The sequence below is a fragment of the Oenanthe melanoleuca genome, chromosome 10, assembly GCF_029582105.1.
Source record: "Oenanthe melanoleuca isolate GR-GAL-2019-014 chromosome 10, OMel1.0, whole genome shotgun sequence".
Classification (NCBI taxonomy): Eukaryota; Metazoa; Chordata; class Aves; order Passeriformes; family Muscicapidae; genus Oenanthe; species Oenanthe melanoleuca.
In genome coordinates this window covers 18,505,677-18,523,649 of record NC_079344.1, presented here as the reverse complement: position 1 = coordinate 18,523,649, position 17,973 = coordinate 18,505,677, and the positions used below count along the sequence as shown (strand labels likewise).

Here is a 17,973-nt window from a genome sequence, read left to right as displayed (position 1 = left end):
AAGCTAAAATATATGTGTTGGCTGGAGAAAGGCACGAGCTATATGGGAACCTTCTCAAACACGTATAAAATCCCAGCTGAACCTAGAAAGTATTTCCTGGCAACTGTGATGGGCTGTTGCTACAAAGCTGCAACCACTCAAAGACAGAATTATAGATACTGGGGATGCACCTCATTTACCTAATAAACATAGTTCTTTGCACTTATAAAATGCACCATCACAAGATATTTGAAGCCAAGTACACTAAGAAGTATTTGTATCAACTGACAGATGTCAATCAGATAAAATCTTGCCTCTTCTACAGTGTAGAAAAGTTAATCCTCAGAAAGTAATTTGCAACAAAGCCAAACTCTCTATGGTGATTATAAACTTATGTACTGTGATAGCACAAAACTGCTGACCACATTAGCTTTAAACACTGGCAAACTTAGCCACAAAGAAGTCAAATAAACCTAAGTATTATTTTAGGCATGAACAGACTGATTTTCTATAGGACTAATCAGGAATTCCATTTTTCCTCCTTTTATTCTCACCATCATATGGCTCAAGCCTGTAACCACTTCCACATCTTTAGAAAGAAAATACAGTAAAATTACACAAAAACAAATATCGAAGTTGAGTGGCCAGAATTTATTAGGGCAGCAGGAAACACAACACAAATGAGAAACTCCTTTTACTTTAATGCTAATCTAACAGTTTTTAACTTGTGTTTCTCTCATTCAGATGTCTTCAGTTGCCTGTTTGGAAGTCACAGTGTGCCATCTAGTGCTCCACAGACCTGCCCAGAGACACAAGCAGGCAACACAACACAAGAAAAAACAGCACTGCTGTATCTGTGAAGTTTTGGGAAACAGCAAATTACATATATTACATACATGAAAAACTGAAGAAATACTCACATTTATTCTACTAAAAAACTCCTTTTGGAAGGTTCCTCTCTACAGTGTCTATGAACAACACTTACTAAGCTCCTAGAATTTAGACTTTCATGGAAGGTACAAATGAGCTGATTCATGAATGAATCCCAATATGAAAAATTAGTTTTTCTTGCTGTTGAAAAAAGTACTCTACCATCTAGTGTTATAGCTACTGAATGTCTTACCATCATGTTATAGCCTTCCTCTGCATCAACAGGCTCACTTATTACATTTTTGGATGACCCCATTGAGTTTTCATACCTGTGTCAAAATAAATGCAATTAATTATTTTACTCCAGACCACTTACAAAACTATTTTTAGCTTGCTGGTAGCATTTAGGTCATGGACATCAGATGAACACAGTAAGGATGTCAGAAGATAATTTTATTTGTAAAGTGTTTGCATTGCTCCTTACTAAAAACAGCCAAAAGCCCAAGAAGAGAACAAACAGAGAGGGACACTACAGGAAAATCTAATTTTATATGTGGTTAGACAGTAAATAGTACAAACACTATCAAAACTTTCAAACTAATCATTACATGGACTGCTCTAGAATAGTGATGTATGTAGAATAATCTTTCCTGTGACAGAGAACTGGGCACATTGGTTATCATTTCAAAAAGAAAATGAATCAGAGATGCACTAACAATCAGCATCAGCTAATTACTGATGAAGCAAAATAAAACTGAGACTTCTGTTCTCATTTAAGTGTAATGAGAAGGCTCCTGTACAAGTCAGCTCTTACAAAGTGAGTATTTTATGCAGCTCTAACACAGAACCATTGCCACAAATGAACAAAGTACAAAGGAGTAAGTATTTATAGGTTTATCAAGAATTGCCAGGAACAGTGTTAACAATTCTGAAATGAAGTTAAACCCTTGATTCAAGGTTGATAAATTCTAAACAGCTACTGATTTGAGTGCAGACTTGTCTGAAGAATCAGATGCTAAATGGAAATTACAGACACTTCTAAATTATCTGAAATTATGCAAAAAAACAAGATTGACCTTTAACCAGATCCAAAGTCAGATTTTATTGGCCTTTATCATGAATGACACTGCTTTAAGCAGGCTGTTCACCTGTTCTCTCATTACATAAATGGCTGAATTTTCTAAAAGGATATAGCCCAGTGTCTGTCAACAAGCCCACAGGTATCTGTACGCCTTAAGACAACCTACTAAACCCATATAAACCAAAATGTTCTGCATTTGGATGAAGTTGAGTTTTTGAAAACAAATATTGTAATTCTCCATCACTTCAGCCATCAGAACAGACTCACCACTGAGTCTTCAAACACCAAAACATCTTAGAAAACATCTTTCATATACCAAGCTAACTTGATTGCAAAGGAAGGAAAATAAAAGCTCATTAAACTGACATATGCATTAGATGAGAAAACACGAGAATCCACGTATTTTTCCCAGTAGTGTAGTGCATTTGGAAATAATGCAGAAACAAGCATCTCTATTTAGAGAACTGCACTGAGAAGACGGACCTTGGGTACACTGTGTGTGCTGTCAGCCGTGATTTTATCTCTGACAGCTAAGGAAGACCACGGGTTTAAGCTAGGAACGACACCAGTAGTTTCTGAGATGCACATAGTCACACACAATGTGGTATTTTGCACGAGTTCACAGTGAGTTCACCCTCAGTGCGGGTGCCTCTCCCCCCATACACACAACTCCCACTCCGGACGGGTGGGCCTGCACAAGCCTGAAGGACCGGCGGGGTCACAGGCACCGGGACCCCCCTCAGGCCGAGCCCGAGCCTCCCCTCCGGCACTGCGGGAACGGCGGTAGGGGCTGCCTCCGACGGAAAGCCCGTTTCCCCCTCACAGCACGGCCTGACCCACACCCACCGCTCCCGGTCGCCTGTAGCAACCAGGCTGTCCCTGCCCCGTCTCGCCGGGCCGTACGGCGGAGCCGCCCGCCGGGGCAGCGCCCGGAGCTGTGGGGCTGAGGGGGGGTGAGGCCGGCCCGCCGCCATCTTGCCCGCGCCTGCCGCGCACTGCCCGCTCGCGCCGGGCCCGCGCGCCGGCCACTCACGCTCTCCGCCGCGCCGCGCCGTCCCGCCCGCGCGCGTCCCGCCGCGCTGACGTCATGGCAACCCGCCGGCCCCGCCCGCCCGCCGCCGCGCCGGGCCTGCCCGCCCGGCTCGCGCATGCGCGGCTCCCGCCCCGGAGGTGCTGCCCTCACCTCGCCCTCACCATCCCCACACCTTCCACCCGCCCCGCCTCGGCTCATGCCCGGCTCCCGCCGGTGAGATGGTGCCCTCATCGTGCCCACACCTTCCACCCGCCCCTCCTCGGGTCACGCCCGACTCCCGGCGTAGCCCTCGCTCCGGCCTTGCCCCACCCTGAGGGGGCCGCTGAGGCGATTCCCGCGTCCCCTCGGGCAGGGCCAGTTCGGGGCTGCCCACAACCCTGAGGAAACGCTGGGGTGCGATCCCAGAATCGATTCGGTTGGAAAAGGCCTCTGAGATCATCGAGTCCCACCTACGACCGAACACCACCTTGTCACTTAGACCACGGCACCAAGCGCCATGTCTGGTCTTTCCTTAAACGCCTCCAAAAGTGACTCCACTGCCTCCCTGGGCAGCCTGTTCCAATGTCTAATCACTGTTTCTGTAAAGAAATTCCTCCAGATGTCCAACCCAAATCTCCCCTGGTGCAGTTTGAAGCCATGCCCTCTCACCCTGTCACGATTGTGTGGGAGAAGAGACCAACCCTTACCTCCTGCCGGTAAGTTGTGGAGAGCAACACGGTCCCCCTGAGCCTCCTTTGCTCCAGGCTGAACCCGTTTAGCTCTCTCGGCTGCTCCTGGTGCTCCAGACCCTTCCCCTGCTCTGTTCCCTCTCTGGATATGCTCCAGTCCCTCCATGTCTTCCTTCTTGTGAGGGCCCAACTCTGCCCCCAGGATTTGAGGCGTGGCCTCAGCAGTGCCCAGCACAGACAGAGGTCACTGCCCTGGTCCTGCTGCCACCCCACTGCTGGTCCAGCCCAGGTGCCATCAGCCTGCCCACCTGGGCTCACGTTCCGCTGCTGTCAGCCTGCTGTGGCTTCCTGTGCCAGTGTGATCACTGAGGTCATGGCAGTCAGCTCCTCAGCATCCAGTCCTTCCCCAATGCTGGGAGCTGGGAAAAAGGGAACAGTCAGTAACTGTGTGGGTGTAGGTATAATACAGGCACCTAATCCTGGGGTGTAACACTGAGATGTGATTTGGGCTGCTGTGTCCAGCCTGCCCACTGTACCTGGGGACAGGTGGGGCTTGTGAAGAGGCCAGCCTTCCTCATGGGGTCTGAGGCCTAGGAAATGTAATTTGTGAGGAAACATAGGACAAGTGGACTCTATTAAACCAAAAGAAGACAAAAGGGAATGTGATAGGTGTGTTCAAGCATGTAAAAGCATGATGTGAAGAGAATAATCCCTTTTCCTCAGTGTGACAGGAACAGCGAGAAGAAAGAGACCTAAATGATAACCTGGACAGCTCAGGTTGTCATCTCTAAAACATTAAAAGTCCTGCAAGGTTGGGAATAGATGGCTTGGGAGATCACACACGCTTCAGTTGAATTTGCAGCACTGACAGCATCTCTCAGAAATGATACATCACTCACCCATGGTTCAGAGCTGAGAGCTGAGCCATGAAGGTCTCATCCAAATTCCTCACACTGCCAGCCTTTGATAATGTTCTTGTTTATTATTTATCAGTCAGCGTTCCCACAGCTGCCTCCTCAGTGTGTGGCTGCGCTGAGTGCCCTGATACTGTGTCGCATCAAATCCTGCTGTTCTGGTTTGATGCCAAATCAGGCACAGCATCAGAAGAATCTCCTTTTGTAACCTGTTTCCTCAGATATTAATAACTGCTCAAAATGCAAAGAACTAGAAAAACAGGTCAGTAATGTCTGTAGAGTATAAAATACTTTCTGCAAAGTCTTATGAAACAATTAGAACACTCAAGAAGTCGTATTTGGGTATTACTAAAGCAAATGTCACTTTGAAATCCAAACACAAGGTGTTTAAATGTGATGATCTTTATAAATAAATTGCTGCTCAGCTTTTTCCCTCATTTAAATCTATGTGCCAAAATCAACACCTTTTGTAATAGAAAAAGAATTATAATCTTTGCATGCTCGTCTTAGATAAACGGTCCCATATACAGCTTAAACTGTTGACACGTAATAACAATAAAATAAGAGGAATATGTCAAAATGGAAGCCTATCTAAATAAAGCTAGTCAATCCATTTATTCTGACAGTGTATAAATGACATGCATTAGAATAAAACAAATTAAGGCTTATTCAAGTTGGGCAGTGATTTATAAAACTGAAATATAGAAATGTCAAAAACTTACAGTGAACACCAGATGGATAATTTGACTTGTTAGAAATAACTGTTCAGGAACTGGTGTTTGTGCTGCTGGACAACTGTTCTCATGCTGATGGTCCAACAGACCCAATTTACACTTGCAGATCTCTCAGAGAAGAAGTTGTGTTGAACATGACCTTCTAACATTCATTTTTTTGGTAACCAAAAGAATGGCTCCAAATTCTGACACTGCATGTGATTAGGCTTGAAGGAAGGGCAGATTTTCCAAAAAAGTCAGGAAGTTCACCACATTAAAAAGATTTTATATAGTATTTGAATTCTGATTTTAAAATAGCTTCACTGATACTCCCTTTTAAGTTATGTTTTAAGTTTTAAGTGATGCATTTGCCATGCATGTGGTTAAAATAATGGAGGGAACAGAAAAGCCTCTCTCTTCCCCCGTATTCATACCAGAATGATATGAATTTTATTATACAGCTGGTTTACCTGTGTGCTGGAAGGGTCTGGATTGTATTTTGACATGGAGAAGAATGATTCCCTCTGCCTTCCCTCTTGCTGCAATCCAGATTTTTTTCCTAATGTATAGTATATAATGAATTTCATAATAATAAATGTGGTTTTGCAAGTTGTGTAGGCACTGAAATGTCCAATCTGATACACTTGTCAGCCCTTGAGATATGCAACAAAAAGGTTTTTTGCAGTGTTAGCAATGCATCAGACAAAGAAAACAAAGCATCCCAAGTGCCTTTCAGAAACTAATCAAATCTTGTTTCTGTTTTGATTGCTCATAGGATTTGCTTTGTCTACACATGCCACAAGTAGTAGGACTCAATTCACATTTTGTATATGTGATTTATTAAATACTGATGGGAAATTTGACATTTAAACCAATAAAAGGTATTAGACTTAACTCACTATTAGATTTTTTAATGGAAAGACATTTCTTATATGGGCAGGAAATTGCAATAACACGTTTACTGATTTATTGCAATATTTTACCTTGGATCTTCAAAATGAACTGTCGTAGCTCTTCACAGTTAATAGAATTGGAGGTGAACTGGAGCAGTCCATCGCTGTCACCACGGAAGGGACTGGAGAGTGCAGCAACTTCCACTACCTGGAGGCTCTGTCTGAACAACTGTTTGTGCAAACACAGGTAGGTTAACCTCACTTCTTTCTGGTTAAAGGAGGAATTTTGAAAATACCCTTGTATTGAAAGGAGAAATAGCAGATCTAATGATGGTCCTACATAAATCTCAACCAAGTAACAATGATTAATTTGACCGCAGTGGGGTTGGGATCACAGCAATCCCAATTTCATGTGACAACTGGTGGGAATGATATTCCTGGGGATGCACCTGCTCATTTACTGGATGTATTTTCAGTTTGTCTGAGAGGTCAATGAGGTTAAATTTATTTTACAGCTTTCTATTATCTGTGTTGAACAGTTATTAAAACTTGTATTGATCCACCTTATAAATAACTCTTACAAAGCCTCGCTTCCTTTTCTCTTTGTCTAAGAAGCATTACTTGTGATTTGCACCCTTAAGCAAGACCAATGCTTGTTCCTTTTTGGTATAAAGCTTTTGGACACCTTGTTTTCTATTATTTTCCCCTTGCAGGGTTTGTTGATGCTTGCATAAAATTCTGGTAATCACAGAATCACAGAATATGCAGAGTTGGAGGGGACCCATCAGGATCAACCAGCCCAATTCTTCGTTCTGTGCAGGGCATCTCGAAGAGTCACTCCTACCATGTAAAACGTTCCTTCATCTCAATCATACTGTGGTAAGTCACTTCAGTCTGCCAGGCCTCACTGACGTTTAAAAAGTGGAGAATTGTCAGTATATCCTGACGGTATTTGGTGCCTTCCGCTGGAAGACCAGAAAGGCCCGGGCGAGAGAGGCCCATTCCCGTTACTGAATCGCAAACACTGCGCGCAAGTAACACCTCCGGCCGACTGCGGCCGTGGGCCCGACCCTCCTCCGCCGAGGGCCCGACCCTCCGCCGCGCCCCCCGCCCGCCCCCGGGCCTCTCCCCGCCCCTCGCCGCGGGTCGCTCTGGGCGGGCGGCGCGATGCGGCCGCTGCTGCTGGCGCTGGGCCTGGCGCTGGCAGTGGGAGCGGCGAGCGGGCAGCACCGCGCCGAGTACGACCGAGAGGCGCTGCTCGGCGGGCAGGTGGGCTGGGGCCGGGTGGGGCCGGCTGCCGCTGCGGCGGGGCCGCGGGGCGGGCTCGCTCCTCGGGCCGGGCCGGGCCGAGCCGAGCCACTGACGGGGCGCGTTGCTTTTCCATAGGAGGAGGCAGAGGAGTACGCGCGGCTCAGCCCAGAGGAGCAGCAGCGGCGGCTGAGGAACATCGTGAAGAAGATCGACGCGGATGCGGACGGGCTGCTCAGCGAGGGTAACGAGGGGGCCGGGCGGGCCGGGCTGCTCCGGGAGGAAAAGGTGCTCTACCCGTGAAACAGCCCGTGGCTCTTGTGCTGGGGAGGATCCCCGTGAAAAACATCACGATCCCTTGCACAGTTGAGTTAGAAACACTGACAGGCTCATACAGAGGTTATCTCGGTGCCTAATGTTTCTGTTTGACTCGAGAAGAGACCACCGAGAGGGGACCTCACTGATGTGTATAAATACCTAAAGGAAGGGTCCCAAGGGGATGGAGCCGGGTTCTGCTTGGTGGTGCCAACTACTTAGACAGGAGGCAATGAACAGAAACTCATGCTCAGGAAATTTCACCTGAATATGAGGAAGAGCTTCTTTCCTGTGCAGAGATTGCACATTGGCACAGATTGCCTGGTGAGGTTGTGGAGTCTCTCTCACTGGAGGTACTCAAGAACCTTCTGGACACAACCCTGTGCCATGTGCTCTGGGATAACCCTGCTTCAGCAGGGAGGTTGGACCAGATGACCCACTGTGGTCACTTCCAACCTGACCCATTCTGTGAGGGAAGGAGTGTGGCCAGCAAGAGTTAGTGTAGGTCAGAGCAGTATCAAGTGGAAGGTACATCCTTTGCACTTGTACATGCTCCTTGCATGTCTGAAGCTACTTGGAATCAAGTGGCTTTCCGTGTTTGTAATCCTGTTATGTGCAAATCAGAGAGCAGGTTTAAGATGGAAAGAAAGTACTGCAGCCACAATACCACACAGATGTGCTTCAGTACCTCATGACACCAAGTGACATTGAGGGGTCATATTTCATCATAATACAATATCAAATGGCTCTTCCCAGACAGGTTTTTGTCAGTCAGACTTAGGAACTCCATGGTAAACTCCGGCCCTTTCTTTTAGCTCATCATTATGATAATGTTAATTTAATTTTAAACCTCTTTATGAACATTTTTTTTGTTCTGCTGTGATTTTGACAAAAAAGTCTCTCGTGTGCACACACAAAGCAAGCAGAATCCTTGGTCAAATGCCAGAACAGTAGTATTACATTAAAATTATACTAAACATGCTGGAAGCTTTCTAGGTGAGAGGACAAAATGCTGTTTTAAAGACAAGATGAACTGTCTTTTGAATGCCCTTCACTTTATGCCTTTCACACTGAATTTAATCAGTTCCACCCTGATTTCAGTGTTCCTACATGGACTGTGTAGAGGCGAGATAGTCTGTAGCTTCAGTGGGGTGGATAATCCCTGACATACACCACAGACAGCTCACAATATGAAGGCTTTAAGGGGAAAAGTCCACATAAAGTATAGGAATTCCACCTCATGGTGTATATATTGCATCTGATTCTCAATCTAATGAAAACTTGCCTTCCTTCCGCTCACAGTGGAACTCACAGTGGAATGTGTTTTTACACTAAGAAACTTAATGGTGCTTAAGCTTTTTGAACTCAGTTATTCCTCAGTGTATTGCAAAACTCTTGAGAACATTTTCCTTATTAGTGGCACCTTCATTTGGAGGCTGTTTGTAGGAGAAGATGAAATATATTAATGCTGCTTCTCTAATGTTGGAGTATTAAATATTTCTGATTCATGGCACTGGGCATTATGTGGTCACATGGATGTGCCTCACACCTTAAATGCTGGGAAATAAACCATTGATGGTGCCCATCTTTAAGAAATATTGCAATTTCTTGTAAGGCATTGCTGGTTTGTGCACAAGCCTTGCTGGCATGCACACCTCTGCATGTTCAATCAATTCACAGAATCTGTTAGCAAGCTGTTCCCTTGGCTAATATAAATTCAGTACTCAAAATGCATTTTTAAAAATCCCTTGCTGTTTTTCAAGGATATTTAAATAAACCTAATGAAGTTGTATTGATGCCTCTGCCAAGGACAGGATAAGATACTTTAATATTTTTAAAATGATGTAAGATTTTTCTGCGTCAAAGTAGTGATTTCTATAGGACTCTTTATTAGTCATCATGACTCTTCAGAGCGGGATTTCAGTTGAGTTGATTAGGGTGTATAATTTTTGCAATGCAGAGTAAGATGTTTTTCCCTTCCAGGCACCTGAAAATAACTTAGAGATACTGGGAGAATATGTTCTCCCAATCTTCTCTAAATGAAGTAACTTTAATGTATTTCTGTCAGTTCATTGGTATATTAAGTTTTATTTCTTTTAGCTACATTTCTATAAAAACAAGCAGCTAAAAAACCTTTCCAAACTATGTGAGGCTTGATTTTAGCCCCTAGTAAAGGGAAAATAGCTCTACATAAACAGTTAATATTTTATTTTGGGTAGTTAAGGCAATGGTACTAAATTAAGTTTTATTTCAGTTTGTGGATTTTTCAAAAGAAGTCCGAGAGTGATGGGAACAATGTTTTTTGGGATACCAGATTACATGTAGAGTTGTCCATCTAAACCATACTCAGCATCAGTTTCATAATGCTCTGGAAAAAAAAGAAATGGTGCTATAGTGTTGATTTCCTTCAGATTTGGAAAGTCAAGGTCACATAACCGTTAAAAAACTCCCTGAAGTCTGTAGCTGTGATCCGTTCCCTCATTCAGTTACCTTGGAAAAAGCCACAGCATGGAACAAAGACACTGGTTTGCTTTTAGTAATCTCTTGCCTATATGCTTTTATCTGAATTGCAAAGTATATTCCAGACAGAATAGATCTATGGGATCTTCACAATTTTTATGGTGCAGATGATTCTGATTTTCTTTATTTTATTACATTTTTAATATTTTTCACAGATGAGCTGAGCTCCTGGATACAGCAGTCTTTTAAGCATTATGTTACACAAGAAGCTAAGCAGCACTTTGGTGACTATGACAAAGATGGTGATGGATTGGTGTCTTGGAAGGAGTACAACTTGCAAATGTATGATCGTGTAATTGATTTTGATGAGGATGCTGTCCTGGACGATCAAGAAGAAGAATCATTTCGCCAGGTAAAATGTTTCAGCAGCAGCCCCTGTGAGCTGTTGGCCAAAGGCAGCAATGTTTGTTCATTGTGCTGGAACAAGATGGGTAGAGAAAGCAGAGCAGCTGGTGTATGTTAACACTTTGTGCTCTCTGAGATAGGGGAGTAATTAAAGGAAAGTAGTGGAGTATTAAAGCTACTACTGACAAAATAAAGACACAGTGAAATGGTACCTCCTGGGTGTACTTTGCTGGCTGAGTGGAGCATGTGTCTATTGACGGTCTTACAGCAGAACATGGTCTCCAGCCACCACCTTAAACCCAGGCTGCAATCCACTGGGTGAGATCTGCAGCCCAGCAGGGTCCTGCCCTCAGCAGGATCTCAGCAGCACTGGGGCTGGAGCAGAAGGAATCTCTGTAATCCCTTGCTTGCACTTCCAGCCATTCTTTCAGTTACTGCTCAAGCACTCAGTGTGGGCTGTCAGGATTGCCTGTCCATTAGAGACCCACAGAGAAATTGCAATAGCAATTCAAACAGTTTTAAGCTACAGAAATGCAATTCCCACAGATAAAAATGGATGTTTAAACACAGAAGTTGTGTGTGAATCACAGCTATGAAAGCCGATGCTTAAGCAGGGAAAGAGGCAAGAGAGGCAGGGAGAAAAGGTTCACCAAGAGCCACCACGTAGCAAAACTTGTTTCCTTTCAAGTTCCACATTTATAAGTACATGTAAATGTTTCCCAGAAAGAGAATAAGTGTGTTTTTAGACTATTCTGACCAGAGATTTATTTTTTTCTGTGAGGATTACTTTTTCTACTTTTAGTAAAGTAGTGGTAGATAATACAGGATGTTAGCAGAAGTGAAACTAATATAGTGAACAGAGGATTTTACACAGTGAAGAAACAAACTGTAAAGCTTGGAATGTCACCTAACTGAATAATTACACAGCTTTTAAATACCACAAGACTTCCAGAGAGACTTCCAGTCAAAATATTGATACCATGTTTGATACATTGCCATCATAGATACATAGAGAGCTGTAGATATATGAGCTGGGATAGAGCTGGTTGCTCATGTTACGACTTGACTACTTGCTGGGTTTTCCTGCCTGCTGACTTCTCCAAGGTAGATTGTAAATGAGCAGCATTGTACAAGCAGCACAGGTCAGCTACCTTCAGCATTTTCCTTATGTTTTCAAATTAATGGTCCTGCTCTGATCAAGATGAAAGAGTAAGAGACAGTTCAGAATTGACAGGAATTTACCAGAAGGTGGCGGCCTTGCTCACTGCTTCCCAAAAAACACTGGAAAATTTACTTTCTCCCTCAATGTTTCAAGCTTACATTGCAGTATAGTACTTCTTGTAATCCTTCGGGATTGCCTTCCTAGTTAAACTCTCAGCTAAAGTCAGCTTTTCTCTAAGAGAACATTTAACTATGCTGCAGAATAGTTGAGATCTTACACTGTATTTGTTACATGTTATCCTCTGTGTTCATCAGCTTACCTGATATTGAGAGTCAAATGCCAATAGGTAGGGTATAAATCAGAATTACAATTTCAAATGGTTATTTGTGGTTTTGATCTCTGATTTCCTGGTTGCTCCCAAGTCCAGATCACTCACACTGATAGCACAGCACACCTAAGGATGGGATTCCAAGGTTTTTGTTGTTCACACCATGAGCAGTTTGACTAGAAGTCGGTTGTCAATGGTGTGGGTCTGTATTTTGTCTAAAGAGATCGTACAAAATAAAACAAGAAAAAAAATAGGAAATCTTTGCATATCTGGAAGACAGAAATACAAAGTACAAGACATTCAGAAATAAGAACTTGCCTGCTTATATTAGATATTATTTCTTTTTTAAAGCCATGCTAATATGTATACTTAAAAAAGGTTAGAGAAGTGACTTCTGTTTAAATGATCACATGTAATGGACAGCAGTCCTGTTGTAAAGGAATCTGGCCTTAAAGTGGCTTCAGAAAAGACATTTTACATGCATGATCTTTCAAGACCTTCTCTGAACTGCGGACAGCCCTTGACATAAATAAGATGTAGATCCAGAAGGTTAAGTGTCCTTAAAATGTAAATTTTGGAATTTGCAATGGCTGTCATTAATTGTAATCATTGTACTCCACTTTGTTATTTTGGGAATTGGTGACACTTAGAAGAGGATGCCCACATGAAAATGAGAATTCTTGGTCTTTTCATTACCTCTCCTCAGTTGTAAATGGCTCCTTAAATTGAAAAAAGCAGGGTTTTTGCGATTCTTAGAATAAAACCACCTCAATTAAAAGTGTTGTTCGAATTACTCTCAATGAGCTGTTTTGAGTGACAATTTAACATCAGTATAATATGAGTAGGTAATGTGAAACAGTTAATATCCTAATGAGCTTACAGACAGCTACTATTATGTTGTTTTTCCTTTCCAGTAAGGGCTCTAACTAAATCTATTTTCTAAGCTTCATTTAAAGGAGAAAAAGCGTTTTGAGAAAGCTAATAGAGATGATGTTCCTGCTCTCAACGTGGATGAATACATTGCATTTGAGCATCCCGAAGAAGTGGAGTACATGACGGTAAGACTTAGGGGGGAGCAGCTTCATCAGCCTGTCTGTGTAGATCTTTGCAGGGTGTGCCCTTAGCCCCAGTACAACAGGAGGTGGAGCAGTTATGGATATGGCTCGGGCAGCCCAAATTAAAAATCAGGTAATGTCTTGTGCATCCAGTACTGGGGGGCAGGAGCTGGAGCAGGAGTTCAGTGCTTTTCTTTGAAATCTATTTCAAGGACTAGGATTGCATAAATATCCCCGGCTTTGGGGATTGGACTGACTTAGCCACCTCTCAGCTCTGTTAGGCTGCAAATCCATCAGTGAGATTTTAGCTTTCGGTTTTGGCTCTCTGGTGGACAAAAGACCAACCTAGTTGCTAGTTCTCCTAGCAATTCAATTAAGTTGCAGAAATGCAAATCAGTGAACCCACCAGATGAGAAAAGTGAAATGAGACGATAGAGCTTTGTACATATTCATGTTTCTCAGCTGCTTTTGCAGTTTTGAATTGTGTTGAAGGACTCCAGCTCTGTGGACACTTTTCAGATTTGGTTTTCATGAAATCTGACATTCTAAACTTTTAAGGACCGATCTGTTTTATTGCACAGGAAGCAATTACTGCACTAGTCTGCATAAAACACAAAAAGAGATTTGAAATGAGGGAGTCTTTCATTTAAGGTATACGTCATTGCTCTAAAATGATTCAGTGCTGTTTCTCTTGATCATGAGTTGCTAATTTTGCTCTTTGTATGTATACAAAAGGACTTTGTCATTCAGGAGGCTTTAGAAGAACATGATAAAGATGGTGATGGATTTGTTAGCCTGGAAGAATTCCTTGGTGATTACAGAAGAGACCCAAGTAAGGAAAAAAGGGAAGGGGGAACTAACAATAGTGTTTGGAATGGGGAGAATTTGAACGCACCTTTATTTTCAGCTTTTCACACTTACACCTATAGATTGTGAGTAAGATTTTCTGTCTTGGAATACTGTTTTCTGGAACTTGGCATAGTAGACTCCTTATTTCAGTCTGCCTCGTGTATTTGGTGGTGGTTTGTTTGTAGCCCATCCCACAGTTTCCTTGCAAGTTGCTTCTTGTTTTCTGAAAGACTGAAGTGAATTCCTAACCACAAAGGATGCAGCTGGAGCAAGGTGCAGCCATATCTGCCAGCTGAGCACATCTGCAGATCCAGCTAGTAGGAATGTGGGGGTAAACTGCCCTGGCCTTGCTCAGCCTGAGCAGGCAGCTGCCAGCCTTGCTTTGGAAGGACAGGGCTGAGTGTGTTGGGAGAGGGATGGAGGGCAAGTGTGAGGAGTCACTTCCCTGTTCCAGGTATCAGAAGCCTGATTGCTGCCTTCACTCTGGTTTGCTTAGATTTGGTTTTTTCCAATCTTGCCCTTCTTTAAATTTGATCTGTTCCTTCTTTGACAAGAAGAAGGGCACTTACCTGGTGCTTGCCAATGTTTCTAAATGAATATTTTACGCACTGTATTTGATTTTCTAAAAGCTAGGGCAAATTATTTTTCCCATTCTAGAAAGCCCAGTAACTTCAGTTTTGTGGAAACTCTGCCTGGCCCAAAGGAGTGCTAATTCTGAATGGCATCCTAGCTGGGGAGAATTGTGTAAGCCACATGAGGATATGGAGAACCAGGGGAATAATCTGTTTTTCTTCCCTCTAATCAGCCACCTGGAATCTCATGTTTTATAACCATCTTTGTTTGTCAGAGCCAGTAAAAACAGCAGATCTCTGATGCAACTACAGCGTTCTTCATCTTTTTCCTGCTTTAACATGAAAGAAAGCTTTTCCAAGCCAGTCTATAAAAAGTTGTTGGAAAGGAGTGACATTGTTGCAGTTATAGAGAAGATAACAGCTTTGTCATTACAACTTGTTAGCAAGGCTTGGGAATCAGCTGTGATTGTACCAACTACTTCAGCTTTCCTCTCCTGCAGACACTGTTCCTGCAGCACTCTTTAAAATGACTAATAGGCTGCATGGGGGCTCTGATTTCATAATTACTTCGTGGTCTAGGGCAACAGTGTATGCTGAATTGTGACATAAAGGGAAAATCTTCTTGCAAAACCAAGTGTTAGAAAAGGAGAGACTTCACTTTTTCTTCTTTAATAAAAGAAAATAATTATTTTTAAACTGTTGCTTACCTTCTTGTGATATCTGCTACTTCTGACTTTATGAGGCTTAGAAAGCCAGTTCATTCTTGTCTGCAGTGTTTATAGTTTTGATGTATTACTTCTTAATTCCTTGAAGAGTTAAGGACAAGTCTAAGATTGCTGCGGGATGCAGTACCTGTACATTGGGTAAGTATCATACAGGTGTGCAAATAAATACTGACAGTAAATGAAATTGCTTTCCTTACTTTCCTCTGCCCATTAAGGTTTGTTTTTGTTTAGTGACTTCACTTTTAGGTGATGTTTTATGAGAATAAGTTTATTTGCCTAGGAGAAAAGATGAAAAACTATGCTTTGAAGTGAAGAGTGTCTTTAAACTTGACATTTGTGTCTTACTAGCTGCAAGGGAAGATCCTGAATGGATCCTGGTTGAGAAGGACCGGTTTGTGAATGACTATGACAAGGATCACGATGGAAAACTCAACCCCCAAGAGCTGCTGTCTTGGATAGTACCCAACAATCAGGGCATTGCACAAGAGGAGGTTCGTGGTTTGACTGCTGGTTAGGTTTTAATTACTGCAGGAGAATTTTGAAGGATCACAGCAAAATGAGAGAAGCATTCAGAATCATCATGTCTTAGTTATTGAAAAAGAATATCAGTAGCATATATTTTTGGATATATTTTTCACTTCTTTTCACTTTGACAAGGAATGCAGGTCCTTTAACTGCATTAGGCAAATGTGAAGTTCCTATTAATTGTGTGTTTGTAAATTAACAAAGTGCTTTTGTACATGTTTAAATAGCTTATCTGCTTTGACTCAAGGGTACAGAATTTTAATAAGTAAAGTTTTTAGTTGTAGGTAAATCTAATGAGATGCACTACCAAAAGAAGCTGCATAATTTTGAAATAGAAATTGATTGTAATTTTTCTAACTGGATAAATCATCATAATTTGTAGAACTAAAAACTTGTTTTAAGTACAAGAAAATGGAAGTACTCTATGATTCAAGATGGTGTAAAGCAAACTTTGATGATGCTAATTAAAATGGTTTAATCAGGGGTAGAACAGCATAATAGCTTTTAAGTGGATTCTCATTTTAGCTTATTTTTTGTGGCAGTTTCCAGTCCCTGGCTGCGGCAGAGAGGACTTCTGCCTTTCTTCTAAAGGTTTTATTTGTTTCCCTAATGTGCTAGATTTTCCTTTGGGTAATACAAAGGCTTAGCAAAGTCACCTGTCCTAAAGAGAAGGTAGCATTGATTTCAGTCATAAACTGCTGTTTGAAGTCAGAATATGACACTTCCATTTCGGCATTTCAGAATTACTTGAGGAACCATGATAGTAGCTAAGTAACATAAAAACAGAACATTTACTATCTCTTCCATTTTCAGGAATTGACATGTGTTGGCCAAGATGTTTGTCATATTAATCTTTCAGCTTTTGCCATGCAGAGTGCTTTTAAAATGCCCTTGGCTGACGTTAGTCCCCGTTATTTTTGGCTCAGTTACATTGAGCCAAACCAATCAGGAAAAGTAGGAACAGAAGGATTCTCTAAATCACTGTATTTGGAGATGTTCAGCAAATGAAAACAAAGCCCATGTAATATCAGGACTCCTATTTCTCAGAAATAAGAGGTGCAGTAGAGCACCCGTTAGCTCTGAGCTATGAAATAAAGGTGAATAAGCTGCAAGTAAAATATTCTGCAATTGGTTCTTCATTTTACTGCTAAAGTTCCCTCTTTTTGTAATAGATAAATAAGCAAAAAATCAGAATTGTTTTAACTTGGTGCATGTGGTGGTCTGTTTCTTTTACAGGCTCTGCACCTCATTGAAGAGATGGATTTGAATGATGATAAAAAACTTTCTGAAGAAGAAATTCTTAAGAACCAGGATTTGTTTCTTAACAGCGAAGCAACAGATTATGGTAGGCAGCTTCATGATGAACGTTTCTACCATGAAGAACTTTAGATTATTTATTTTGTAATCTTTTTTTTCTTCCCTTTCATTTGGAGCTTTTGTTAAAAGCACTCATCAGCTGCATTGCAAGTTTTATGCTGTAATTACAGTACACTAATGTTTGTGTAAATAATTTGCATTCAAAATTTAATTGCCCTCCCGCAAATTTCCTGGGCCTCTTTGAGCCTTCAAAATTAATCTGAAATACTTGCTATCAAAATTCTGTAGTGTTGGGAAATAAATTACTTCAGGGTAGTACTGTATTGTGAAGAGTTGTTCTGCTGTACTTGAAGAAAATGGAGAATCTAGATGGTTCTGAAAGAATGCACAATATAGTAAGTGAGACTACTATTTTTCTAATCAATTAAATTAGGGCAGAGTGTGGGGAAGGTGGGGGAGATGTTTAGAGTTAGTATTAACTGTGTTTTGTTTCATACATTATGTATACTTACATAAACGCCTCAGTTGTTTAAGAGGTTTCTACTTGATTTTGAATGGTTTCTATACTGTGTTTTTTCTCTATCATAAAACTTGCTATTTTTACATCTATAGACAAGAAATTTTTTTAATGTACAGTTGTAGAGCATTGGCAATACAGTGGTATTTTACTGTGTCAAGACCTTTTCATTTGTTGGATTAAAACTTAAAATGTTCTACCTTTCTGTGTTTTGTACATTTATTTCTCACCTTGGGTCACCCATAGCAGCTCCTGGAGATATGAGCAATGTGCATAATGTCCAGTGGCAACATTCTTGGCTTTATCAACCAGAGATGTGTCATCTTATCTGGCTGATAAAGAAG

General features: G+C 42.0%; 2 protein-coding genes across 4 annotated transcripts in view; one reads left to right on the top strand and one right to left on the bottom strand.

Annotated features, from left to right (window-relative positions):
* The window catches only part of SCAPER (S-phase cyclin A associated protein in the ER), a 132,774-nt gene extending 129,731 nt beyond the window's left edge, over positions 1-3,043 (bottom strand). The window contains exons 1-2 of one of the 2 annotated variants that reach the window (XM_056499517.1): positions 2,964-3,043; positions 1,103-1,178 (exon numbers count right to left, since the gene is read on the bottom strand). In XM_056499517.1, the coding sequence (XP_056355492.1) occupies positions 1,103-1,178; positions 2,964-3,019 (132 nt within the window). In that variant the 5' untranslated portion in view covers positions 3,020-3,043. The other variant, XM_056499516.1, reaches the window with a different exon arrangement.
* Positions 3,044-7,196: 4,153 nt separating this feature from the next.
* On the top strand, positions 7,197-17,828 carry RCN2 (reticulocalbin 2). Of its 2 annotated transcripts, none has more exons than XM_056499515.1 (7): positions 7,197-7,420; positions 7,538-7,643; positions 10,390-10,586; positions 13,026-13,127; positions 13,860-13,956; positions 15,619-15,761; positions 17,032-17,828. In XM_056499515.1, exons 1-7 carry the CDS (start codon positions 7,319-7,321, stop codon positions 17,182-17,184), a joined length of 900 nt encoding a protein of 299 aa, XP_056355490.1. In that variant the 5' UTR covers positions 7,197-7,318; the 3' UTR covers positions 17,185-17,828. The 2 variants fall into 2 exon arrangements, with proteins under 2 accessions (XP_056355490.1, XP_056355489.1); XM_056499514.1 differs by having other exon boundaries at positions 7,258-7,420; positions 13,014-13,127.
* Positions 17,829-17,973: the final 145 nt, after the last annotated feature.

Excerpts from the sequence above, each read along its gene's own strand:
- RCN2 (XM_056499514.1), top strand. The coding sequence starts at position 7,319 with ATGCGGCCGCTGCTGCTGGCGCTGGGCCTGGCGCTGGCAGTGGGAGCG. Across the intron at positions 13,128-13,859 it reads AAGAAGTGGAGTACATGACG|GACTTTGTCATTCAGGAGGC; the intron begins GTAAGACTTAGG and ends TGTATACAAAAG. Across the intron at positions 15,762-17,031 it reads AGGGCATTGCACAAGAGGAG|GCTCTGCACCTCATTGAAGA; the intron begins GTTCGTGGTTTG and ends TTTCTTTTACAG.